The sequence below is a fragment of the Meleagris gallopavo genome, chromosome 29 (genome assembly GCF_000146605.3).
Source record: "Meleagris gallopavo isolate NT-WF06-2002-E0010 breed Aviagen turkey brand Nicholas breeding stock chromosome 29, Turkey_5.1, whole genome shotgun sequence".
Classification (NCBI taxonomy): Eukaryota; Metazoa; Chordata; class Aves; order Galliformes; family Phasianidae; genus Meleagris; species Meleagris gallopavo.
Genome location: NC_015039.2, coordinates 2156730 through 2168661, shown reverse-complemented (window position 1 = coordinate 2168661; position 11932 = coordinate 2156730). Strand labels below are relative to the sequence as shown.

At 61.5% G+C, this 11932-nt stretch overlaps 2 protein-coding genes across 2 annotated transcripts in view; one reads left to right on the top strand and one right to left on the bottom strand.

Moving 5' to 3' along the window:
• Positions 1–940, bottom strand: part of LOC104914586 (amiloride-sensitive amine oxidase [copper-containing]-like) — a 1355-nt gene extending 415 nt beyond the window's left edge. The window contains exons 1-2 of the mRNA XM_010724539.1: positions 890–940; positions 3–270 (exon numbers count right to left, since the gene is read on the bottom strand). Of these exons, the coding sequence (XP_010722841.1) occupies positions 3–270; positions 890–927 (306 nt within the window). The 5' untranslated portion in view covers positions 928–940. The remainder of the gene's footprint in view (positions 1–2; positions 271–889) is intronic.
• Positions 941–7898: 6958 nt separating this feature from the next.
• The window catches only part of LOC104914585, a 9076-nt gene continuing 5042 nt past the window's right edge, over positions 7899–11932 (top strand). The window contains exons 1-5 of the mRNA XM_031557031.1: positions 7899–8529; positions 8969–9095; positions 9395–9490; positions 9904–10740; positions 11384–11455. Coding sequence (XP_031412891.1) covers positions 8170–8529; positions 8969–9095; positions 9395–9490; positions 9904–10740; positions 11384–11455 — 1492 coding nt within the window. The 5' untranslated portion in view covers positions 7899–8169. The remainder of the gene's footprint in view (positions 8530–8968; positions 9096–9394; positions 9491–9903; positions 10741–11383; positions 11456–11932) is intronic.

The following is an 11932-nucleotide window of genomic DNA, read 5'->3' as shown; positions in this document are numbered from 1 at the left end:
GCCGCCCGCTTGGTGGGGGGCAGCAGCTCCACCAGGAACAGCGTGTTCTGAGCCAGCGTGTCCCCGCTTTGTGCCGACAGCCCCAACTCCGGGCGGCCCCGCAGGAAATCGCGCACCGCGTGCAGCTCCGCCGGCGTCAGGTCGGCAAAGATGGAGGCTTTGTCCGGCGGTGCGGCCGTGCGGTCGGCGTTGGCCACCACCAGGCACAGCGTGGCCAGCGCCCAGGTGAGGCGGAGCAGATGCATCATCCCGGGCACCTGAGGACACAGCCTGGGCGTGGGGTGTGATGGGAGCGCGGTGCCAGTGCCAGCCCCGCATCGCACACCGCTTGGCCTCGAGGTGCTCCACCTCCTCTGGGACCCCCACCCAGCACCGCCCCGCAGAGCTGGGATTCCTCTCCCCCAGCCCAAAGCTGTGCTCTGCGTGGCAAAGGTCCCAGCCTGCAGGGCCGGTGTTGTGCCCACAGCTGCACCACCCCCCAGCCCACAAGGGTCCCCGTGCTCATGCAATATACGGGGTGGAAGGGTCCCAGGGGTCCGGTGCTTGTGCTCGCAGAGCAGTGCCCGAGCAGTGACGTGCCCAACGCACAGCAGTGGTTTGCACAGAGCAGTGATATCCGTGGGGATGGGGCAGCCAAAAGCAGCAGCAGCAGTGGGGCTGGGGGGGGGTCACAATGTGTACAACAGCCCAGGGGGGATGCCCAAGAAAAGGGTGTCAAAGCTGCAGCTCTGTGGGACAGGGTTTCTCCTGTGGAGCTCCTCATTGCCCCAAAACATGCAGACAGAAGGCTGCAATATTGACATGGGGCAGCCCCGCAAGCTGAGCCCCCCAACCCACTGCTCACCCCCCCGGCACCCAAAGGCAGCCCCTCTGAGCTCCCCTCACTCACCTCTCGTGGGTACCGCTCTGCCCCGTTCCCAGCCCCATCCCGCCCTCGCCGCCCCCCGGCTCCTCCCACCCCCCCGGGTCAAGGCCGGAGCGGGGTTGCAGGGTTCAGCAGCAGCGGTGCCAATGGGGAGGGACACAACACCCACCCGCCCCTCCCCGCCAGGAACTGCACTCTTTATGGCCTTTCCGTGATCAAACTCCAGGTTCAGGAGAGATAACGGCGGGGACAGGCACGGGACTGTCCCACTCATGCCCGTGGCTTTGTCCTGGTCACGCTGCATGCGGAGGGGGTGGGGGGTGCTGGAGGCGCTGCCCTGACTCCCCCATCCCCTCCCCATGCCCCCAGAATCAAAGAGTGCACATTGGATGCACCCACCCCCAGAAATCCTGCCTTCATTTTATTCTCTCACGATGCTGCAGAGAGCGCAGGGGGCCATGGTATGGATCCCCACCTTGGGGATGGAGACCCCCAAAATACTAGGCCCCCCTCACACACAGACCCATGAAGCGAGATCCCTGTCCCTCTGCAGCTCCATGCCCTTCATGGAGTCCAGATCCCCTCTGTGGGACCAGGATCCCCCCCCCGTGGGACCAGGATGTCCCAAGGGGCTCAGGTCACCCACCCATGGGACCAGCCCCCCTTTCAGTGGCACACAGTGGAGACAAGATTGTGGGGCTGCAGCTCAGACAGGCTCAATCCTGGGGTGTGATGGAGGTCAGGAAGAGAGACCCCCACCCAGCAGCCCTGTTCCAGGGGTCCCACGCACTGCACAGGTCTCCACTGAGCCCCTCATCCCTATGGGCATGGACCCCAATGAGCTCCATGTCCCCAGACTCCATTGGTCCTGATGTGAAACCCACTGAGCCCCATGGTCCCCTTCGTTTCCATGTCCCTGAGGGCACAGGCACCATGGAGCCCCAGGTCCCCATGTCCCCAGACCCCATGTCTTGCTGTCCCCATAGACCCCACTGAACCCTGTGGCGCCGGATTACTTTTCAGGAGCTTTTGTCCCGTTTACACACCCCCATCACAGGGGCTGGGAGGTAGGAGAACCCCTGAAAACCATAACAGCCATCCTGTGGCTACACCCATCCCCACGGCTACACCCCTCACTTGTCAACACCCATCCTCATGACAACATCCACTGCCATGGCAACGCCGATACCTGTCTCCACCCATCCCCATGGCTGCTCCCATCACCTGGCTGGCATCACATGGCCCATCACCACGGCGACGCCTCCGTGACACCTCGTGGCACTGTTCCCTTGAGTCTCACCTCCCACACCCCAAGGCCTGGCCGATGCCCTCCCCCATCGTAGCAGAGCCCTGCAGGATGGTGCTGGTGGGCTCTGTGGGTGTCGGGGGCTGTACCTCCATGGTTGGTGGTGAGAGCAGCTGCCGGAGTCACAGCAGTGCAGCTGGTAGGGGGGCAGGGTCTGGAAATGGGACGTGGAGACGGGACATGGAGATGGGACATAGAGACAGAATTTCGAGATGGGACACAGAAATAGAAACGGGACGTGGAGCCGAGACACGGCACTGGGAGCTGGGCACCAGAGACTGGGACCTGGAGCTGAGGACCTTGGAGGTCCAGTGCCAGTCAGGCAAAGGTCCCAGTGTTGGGAGCCCCAGAGGAGGAGGACGTGGTGCCAGGAAGTGCCGAGCAGAGCTGTGCTGGGAAAGCACTCTGTCCATGGTTTAACATCTATGGAGCAGAGACAACAGCTGTGATCCCACTGCACCACAGCAGCGCTGCCAGCACAGCTCCTGCAGTGCCCACAGCCGCACTGTGAGCTCAGACGCGCCAAGGATTTGTTCCAACTTTTCCTCTGTTTCTATAAAATCTCCCATTTCTATAAATGGACACCACACGAGGACGCCTGGAACGAAAGGAGCCTTTCAGCAAAAACTTCCCAGCGGGCATTCATTGATCACACAGCAGGAGAACTTATCGGCCGTGCGCAGCACACAGCAGCGGCCCAACGCCGCAGGGAGCGGAGGGCGATGCTCCTCATACTGTGTGCTGTGCTGCTAGGAAAGCAGCTTCGGGATGCAATGAGCCCAGGGCCTGGCAGCCTCCTCCATGGGGCGCAGTGGGCACAGGCGTTGTCACCGTGCTGGTGCTGCTGTGCTCTGCAGATGTGTCCCTGAGCATCAGCACGCAGGAGCTGTTCTGAATGTCCTCCCCAGAAAAGAGGAGAGGATCCATCAGCACCCCGGAAGAGGAAGAGGAGGGGAGGAGGAAGAGTAGGAGGGAAGCCCACTGGCTCCTGCCTGTGAGTACTGCTGGACCCAACTCAGCATTGCAGAGATGCCCTCCCTCTGATCGCCCCAAACATCTGCTGTGGGTTTTGCCTGCGTCCCATCTCCAGTGCCCTCCGCTTGTCTCATCATAAAACCATAGAATGGCCTGTGTTGAAAAGGACCGCAATGCTCATCTAGTTTCAACCCCTTGCTGTGAGCACCAGACCAGGCTGCCTCCTCGGCTCAGGTCCTGCAGTAACAAGAAGCGGCATTTTGAAGCTGATGCCATGAGCCCCCATCCTGCAGCCACCCCTCTGCTTCTTGCGAAACCGTGCGCTGCTGCATTTATTCACGCGGGCGCCCATTTCTGGCTTGTGACATAAAAACACGATGTTTGCTGCCATCTCCCTCCAATCAGAGCTTCCTGGGTGCCTCGTGCCCTCCAAGTGATGCGCCGGGGCCGTTCCAAAGGTCACCGTGTGACACAGCAAAGTTCAGCCACGACTGATGGCAGCAGTGCTGAGTCCCACTGCAGACACCGGAGCGTGCCGGGAACGCCGTGCCAGCAGCAGAACCTGCAGGGAGAGGGGCTGGTGGATCAGCCAGAGCTTCAGCAATAGCTGCTCTGGGCTGGAAGGGGCTGGGCGTGGGACAGGGCTGAGGACTGTGCAGGAAAGAATGGACCGGAGGTGCGACAGGAAACCCCCTATGCAGAGTGGGCCACCTCCCCCAGCGAACACCGTGCACCCATCTGGTTGACACCAAGCTCTGCTCTGCCTCCATGAAGGTTGGATGCAGCTCTCCTCAGCCCCATCCCCTCCATGCACCGGCTGCTCCTGCAGCTCAGAGGGTCTGGCCCAGCACTGTGCTGCGCTCCTCCACGCATCCTTGAGGGCTGCACACTCCGCAGGGCGGATGCTGTGGTTCAGTTCTCTTCCTCCTGCTCTGTGGTTCACAGTTGCTCCGGCTGTGCTCTCACACCAGATGTGTTTTTTCCCCCTCATTTCGTAACTGGAGTCATTGAGATAATAGCAAAGCAGATAACAGCCCATGAGCTCTCTTGTCTCCTCTGCCAGCTGTTCTGTTCTTTCCAGAGAAAATCTTCCATCACTCAGCTCTTTTATGAGCTGCTGCCTCCCCAGCCCAGCACAGCGTTTCACTGGAGGGATGCTTCCTCCTAAGTCAGAGGGGGCCCCCAGAACTCAGGCAGCAGAGCGCTCTGCTCTTCCCTCATCCCAAGCAGCAGAGCAGCCCCATGATGTCCCTTCGGCCTTTCCATCAGTCTGTCCATCCACCCATCCCATCAGGATGTGTGCAGGATTCTGCCCGCCCGCTGCCCACCCATCCACAGCGCGGTGCCGGGTGCTGGTGTTCCCACATCCCCCCAAGGTGCCCCTTGTTCCGGCCTGATGAAGCCCCATCCTTAGGGGAGATCTAATTACACAAAGGTTAATTGCTGTCTCTGCACTGTGGGACTCAGGGAAGCGCGACCTGCGGCCGAAAGTCCCCGGCACACATTTCTGACTCAGCGAAGCAGTTCTGCATTCAGCCACGCTGCCCTGTGGCTGTGACATCGCCCCTCTCCTTCTCCTCGCTGACGCTGTGAGTTCAGCACGAGGATCCTGCTCTGTGGATGGGGTGCCCGCATCTGTGAGGGTCAGGGAATGGGGGCTGTGGGGTGGGAAGGGGCCTCACCTACCTCAGCCATGGCACAACAGTGCGAGCGGGGCCCGGTTCGGCCCTATTAATTAAGTTAATTGAAAGGTGGGGAGGGCTTGGTGGAATTCCATAGACAGAGAGACCTCGGTGCTCCTGGGGCTGTGGCTGCAGAAGGAGCAGTGTTGGTGCCTGCAGCACGCCGGGGTGCGGAGCCGCAGTGCGGGGCACGTGGCAGCCAACCCCCCCTGCAGCATTGCCACAGCACAGACCCAGAAATGTGTCCCCGTAACGGTGCTGAGAAAAGGATGATGGACACTCCTGGCTGTGCTCAATTCGCTCAGCCCTTCCAGCCTCGGCCACACCACAGAGATATAATTGGGGATTGTCCTCCCGCCTCCTGCATTCATTTGGAGCAGCAAAGAAAGAAGAAAGCCATTTTTTTTCTTTTTTTTCTTTTTGCATTTTTCACACTTTTTGGTGGTGTCACAAAGCCCAGAGGAATGCTGAGGCCAGAGGGAGCATCCCGTGCTCCCCAGGCAGCACCCGAAGCACCGCGCGGCGCCGCAGCCACCACCACGTGTGAGCTGTGCACGTTGGGGCCAGCAGCACAGCGCAAGTAGGGCAGCCCAAAAAAGCCCCAAAAAAGTCCCAGAAAAGGACTTCATCCTCTGCGTAATCAGCAGCACACAGTGCTGTGCTGAGAGGGGAGGCCTCGGGGGACCCACAGCCGCTCACAGCGCCCAGCGAGCCGCCCAAAGCTCCGCTGCTCCGTTTCCAAGACGGCTGGGACGCAGCACGGCCTGCCCTGCTTGCCAACAACACAGGGATGCAAAGCCCCAGATCTGCCCCCCAGGAAGGCCGCGTGTCACAGCCCACAGGCATCGCCGACGGTGCTGGCAGGAAGCGGCTTTGCAGGAGGAGCTGCAGCACATCTGCCGGCCGTCAAGAAAATCACTTTCCCTGGAAAGCGAAGCGCGGGGGCCGCCGGCACGCAAGTAGGGCAGCAGATGGGCCTGAGAAGAGGGGGGGCCCAAAGCCACCCCTGACACCATTGAAGGGTTTGCTGCTCCCCACGGCTGGGCCTCGGCTCGGGGGGGCAGGGGCACGGGGACGGCGGTGACGTTGGGGCTGAGCCGGTGGTGGCACCGCAGGTCGTCACCTGAGGGATGCTGGGGTGTGAGGGGCAACTCCTGCCTGGCTGCAATGTGAATCCAGTGGGACAGCACTCGGGATGCTCACTGTGAGTGAAATAAAGGGGAAAATCAGAGGGATTGCAGCATCTCTGCTGCTGCGGTGCTGGCACTCTGCAGACATGGACTGTGCCCCTGCCCGGCACTCGGTGCGCTGCAACCTGGGGCGCAGGTCTGCCTCCCACCACGCACAAACATCTCTGCACCAGGCTGTACGCATGGCTCCTGCCCCACAGCATCACCTTCCCCTGGCCATGAGCCCACAGCATGGCTTAGTGAGAGCTGGGATCCTGCCTGGAGCTCCAGCTGGTGGCGGTGCCGCTGGGCACCGTGCGGCACAGCGTGGCACAGTGCCATATGGAACTGCATGGCACAGCACAGCCTGGCACAGCACTGCATGGCGTAGAACTGCATGAAACAACACTGCATGGCACAGCACCGCATGGCACAGCCTGGCACTGCACTGCACCGTGCGGCACAATACAGTGCCCATGTGCTGGCACCAGGCAGGCACGGCCAGGCAGGAGTTTCCCCGCAGAAGTTTGGGATGGAGCACCGGTGCTTCGGCCACCCACCAAATTCCCCCCAGATTCCCATTCTCTGTGGCAACAAAAGTCAAAGGAGAGCCCCCCCAGCGCCACGCTGCAGGCTGCAGAGAGCAGCACTTGGCTCCCACACTGGGAAAATCCTTTCCCCCCCCCCTTCACACCGCCTGCGCGTGATTCCTCGGTGCGGGGGTGTCAGCAGTGCTCCCATCTGCTGTGCTGTGAGTGCTCATCCCTGCGCCGGGGATTTCACCGCGTACCACATTGCGTAACCACGAACGGGGACCACATCCCCCATCTTCCTCCCAAACCATCGTCCTCCCAGCGGGACACCACTTTGGTTGGGCTGTCAGCCCTCCCGCACAGAACCATCCTTGGCTCTGCTCAGTGCTGCTCAGTGCTCACCAAAACATCGATGCGCTCTCACCGTCAGCTCCAGCCCAAACCCAAATCCAGCCCCATGGGCTCCTCCCTCCAAAATCAGGGCACAGCGTGCAGTCCCCATCCCAACTCCCCCCGAGCACCTCCTGGTGCTGCCGCTCATCTCCCTCCACCCTCGGAGCTGTGATTTGGAGCATGGGTTTAACTCAGCACCTGCAGCACCGGGATGCAACTGGCTGCGTTATCTCTGTCTGCCATGCGCGCTGTTGGACGCAGGAGCTCTGCAGGTGTGTGGGCCCCACAGCTCGGAAACATGACATCTGCAGCACCCATTCATCTCCCCGCGTCTACAGCCTGCCTGCACCTCTCATCACTGCCCCAGTGCATTCTTACCTCAACACACTCCTGCCCCAGTGCACCACTGTCCCAAGGCATTTCTTCCCCAAAGCATCCCTGACCCAATGCATTCCTGTCCCAACTCATCCCTGACCCAATGCATTCCTGTCCCAACTCATCCCTGACCCAATGCATTCTTGTCCCAATTCATCCCTGACCCAATGCATTCCTGTCCCAACTCATCCCTGACCCAATGCATTCCTGTCCCAACTCATCCCTGACCCAATGCATTCCTGTCCCAACTCATCCCTGACCCAATGCATTCCTGTCCCAACACATTCTTACCCCAATACACTCCTGCCCCGATGCATTCCTGCTCCCTGTCCATGTCCTGCTGTCACCCCACTGCACCCTAGGAGCACCTGCCCAGCTGCGTGCCCATCACCCACCCCCCATTGCCCCAATAACTGTGCACCCCAATACCTCAGTATTGAGGCTACCTCAGTAATGAGGCACACAAACAGCCTGGCATCCCAATAACTAAGCAGCCCATTAACTGGGCTCCCCAATAAACCAGCTTCCCAATAACAAGGGCACTCCAATTACCTGAAGGCCTCAAGAACCAAGCACCCCAATGATCAGGAATTACATCAGTGGGGCACCCCAGTAACCAGGTACAGGCCATATATAAACCGAGAACCCAACAGCACCTCAGTCGGTGGTGCACCACAACAACCTGGCACCCAGTAACTTTGCATCCCAGTAACTGGGCACCTCAATAGCCTCTGATCCCAATGACTGGGCACTCCAATACCCCAATAACTGGGCAACCCAATAACTGGGCGCCCCAATAGCTGGGCACCCCAATAGCTTCTGATCCCAATAACTGGGCACCCGAGCAACTGGGCGCCCCAGTGGTGGCACGATGATAACCTCACCCACCAATCACCCGAGATTCCAACAACCCGGATACCCCAATACATTTGCACCCCCAAAAAACAGACACCCCGTGGGGCTGCGTGCCTCAGTTTCCCCATTTGCTGCCCCTCGCCCGGCACACAGAGCCCGGCGGTTCTGTTCCCCCAGCACTGCTGGGGGGAACCGCCTGATCTCTGCAGCCATTGCCCGCAGACGGCAGATCCGAGCGCTGCCACCGCCCGCGATGCTCCGCTCCGCCCCGTCCCGCCCCCACCGTCACCTTCCGGGCCCACCCCGGCTGTGGCTCCGCCGTCATCGCAGCGGTATCGCCCTTCCCCGGCCCCCAGCGCCGGCAGCGATGCAGCGGGTGAGAGCCAAACGCGCCCCATCCCAGTACCCACACCGCATCCCGATACCGACACCCCATCCCGGTACCCGGACCGCATTCCAATACCTACTCCCCATTCCGGAGCACGTATCCCATCCCGATGCCCACACCCCATCCTGATACCGACATCCCGGCACCCACACCCCACCCCGGCACCCACACCCCAACCTCATACCCATACCCCATCCCTATACCTGTGCCCCATCCTGATAACCACACCCCACCCCAGTACCCGTACCCCATCCAGATACCCACACCCTATCCTGATGCCTGCGTCCCATCCTAATACCCACATCCCATCCCAGTACCCCCACCCCATCCCAGCCACCCACAGCTCTACACACCCCAGGCCACAGGGCTCTGGGCACCGTGGGGTCCCGGTGCCAGCCGTGCCCTCAGCCCCCCCAATTCCCCAAAGGCTGCGGTGGCATTTGAAGACGTGGCCCTGTATTTCTCTGCTGAGGAGTGGGCGCTGCTGGCGCGGTGGCAGCGGGAGCTGTACCAGGAAGTGATGATGGATAACTACGACCTGGTGGCGTGTCTGGGTAAGGAGCAGTGCTGCACAGCCCCCCCCAGTGCCCCTGGCCACAGGTGTGCCCCTGCTCCCACTGCATCCCAGTTTGCTGCCACGACTGGGGGTGGCACAGCAGCATCCTGCACATGGCAGTCCTGTGTGGCACTGCAGTCCCCAGCTGGCACCTCATGGGCACCTCGGTGATGGTGACACCCCCAGGGCACATCCCCAGTGTCTCAGTGACATTTCTGAGGGCAGCTCTGAGGTCCGGGTGATGGTGATGTTCCTGTGGGTGTCTCTGGGGGGTGCTGAGGACTCTCACTTCCCCAGACTCTCTTGACATCAAACCCCCCAATGTCTACGGAACGGACCGTGGGGAGACGTCAAATGGAGGGGACACAGAGACACTGGATCCTGCAGGCAGCGGTGAGTGCGATGGGGCAGAGCTGGGGGCAACAGGATGGGGACTGCAGGGGGGTGTTGGGCACATAGTGGATGTGAGCCCTATGCTGTGCCATGAGCCATGCCATGAGCTGTGCCATGAGCTGTGCCATGAGCTGTGCCATGAGCTGTGCCATGAGCCGTGCCGTGAGCTGTGCCGTGAGCTGTGCCATGAGCCGTGCCATGAGCTGTGCCGTGAGCTGTGCCGTGAGCTGTGCCATGAGCCGTGCCATGAGCCGTGCCATAAGCCGTGCCATGAGTCATGCCATGAGCCGTGCCATGAGCTGTGCCATGAGCTGTGTGCAACAGGGAGTCCTACAGGAACTCCCCTGCTGCGTGCCCACCCATGGCATACCCACGGGGATGTGGCCCTGACCCAGCGTCTCCACTCCCTGCAGCCCCGTGGGATGAGGACATACCGGGTGATGCCATCCAGGGACACCATGTGCCGCTGGAGCCGGGATGCCCCAAGCTGCATCCCGAATGGGGGGAGCGGGAGCCGGCAGGGGCTGTGGGGCCGCAGATCCGCAGGGTCTGTGGGCAGAGCTTTGAGGACGCGGCGGCGCAGAGCGCACACCGGGCAGAGCACGGGGACCCGACGCCCGGCCACGAGTGCGTGGCATGCGGCAAAGTGTTCCGGCACCGCCGCAACCTCCTGGCGCACAAGAAGCAGCGGGGCCAGCAGCGGCACTCCTGCGGCGAATGCGGCCACAGCTTCTGCCTGAAGGGCGACCTGCTGCGGCACCGGCACCGGCGCGACCCGCAGGAGAACGGCGAAGGGCAGCCGGCACGGCGGCAGTGCCCAGAGTGCGGGCGGCACTTCGAGGATGAGCTCAGCCTGAGCCAGCACTGCGCGCAGCACGGCGAGGAGCGGCCCTTTGCCTGCGGGCGCTGCGAGCGCCGCTTCTCCTGGAAGGAGAGCCTGCAGCTGCACCTGCGCAGCCACGCGCCCGAGCGCCGCCACAAATGCCTGCAGTGCGGCCGGACGTTCAGCCGCAGCAGCAATCTGCTGCTGCACCAGCGTGTGCACACGGGTGAGCGGCCCTACGCCTGCACGCAGTGCGACAAAGCCTTCAGCAGCAAGGCCAGCCTCACCACGCACCGCCGGCTGCACCGCCGCTGCAGGACCTTCGTCTGCGCGCTGTGCCGCCTCGGCTTCGGCTCCAAGAGCAAACTGCGACTGCATCTGCGCGGCCACAGCGATGGCGGCGGCCTCGGGGTGGGGAGTGGGCAGCCCTGACCCCAAAGGGCCTTATGGGATGTCCCAGAGGACCCCGTGAAATCCACTGAAGGACCTTATGAGGTGCCCCAAAGGACTCTGTAGGGTCCCCAAAGGACGTTGTGGGATCTCCCAGAGAATCTCATGGGATCCCCCAAAGGACATTTGGAGTTCTCCTGAAGGACCCTCTTGGATCCCCCAAAGGACATTGTGGAATCCCCCAAAGAATCTCATGGGATCCCCCGAAGGACCCCCTATTAGATCCTCCGAAGGACTCAGTGAGACTCCTTGAAGGACCCTATGCGATCTCCTTAAGAATTCCATAGGACATTTGGAGTTCTCCTGAAGGACACTACTGGATCCTCCAAATGACACTCTGGGATCCCCTACAGAATCTCATGGGATCCCATCCCAGAGGACATTTGGAGTTCTCTTGAAGGACCCCATTAGATCCTGCAGAGGACCCAATGAGACTTCTTGAATGACCTTATGGGATCTCCCAAAGGACCCCAGGAGACCCCCTGTAGGAGCTTATGAGGTGCCCCAAAGGACTCTGTGGGATCCCCCAAAGGACATTTGGAGTTCTCCTGAAGGACCCTATTGGATCTTCCAGAGGACCCAATGAGACTCCTTGACGGACCCTATGGGATCCCCCAAAGGACTCTGTAGAACATTTGGAGTTCTCCTGGAGGACTCTGATTTGGATCCTCCGAAGGACATCGTGGGATCCCGTAAAGAATCCTATGGGATCCCCTGAAGAACCCCATGGGGCCACCCTAAGGACCCCAGTGGGGTGTGTGCCATGGGGCGGAGACAGATGTTGGTGGGCTCCTGCCCCACACCCGTGCCCTCGGCCCGCCCCATCCGCTCACCCCGCAGTACGGGGGTCTGCTGAAGCCCCTTCGTTTTGGGGGCCATTCTGTGGCTCAGGACAGCCCTTTTGGAGACATGCAAAGCCGGGTGCGGTGCCCATGGGGTCTCTCTCCAGCTTGGAGGACCCTACAGAGACAGGGATGGGGCATCCCTTCCCCGGGTCCCGTCCTCGTGCCCTGTGCCCCCTCGTGCCCTATATCCCTCTTTGCCCCGTGCCCCCCAGTATCTCCTGTCCTCCCCGTGCCCTGCGGTGTCCCCGCATCCCGCACCGGGCGCTGCGGGCGGGGCGCTGCGGGCGGACTACAGCTCCCGGCACGCACCGGGCAAGCCTTTGT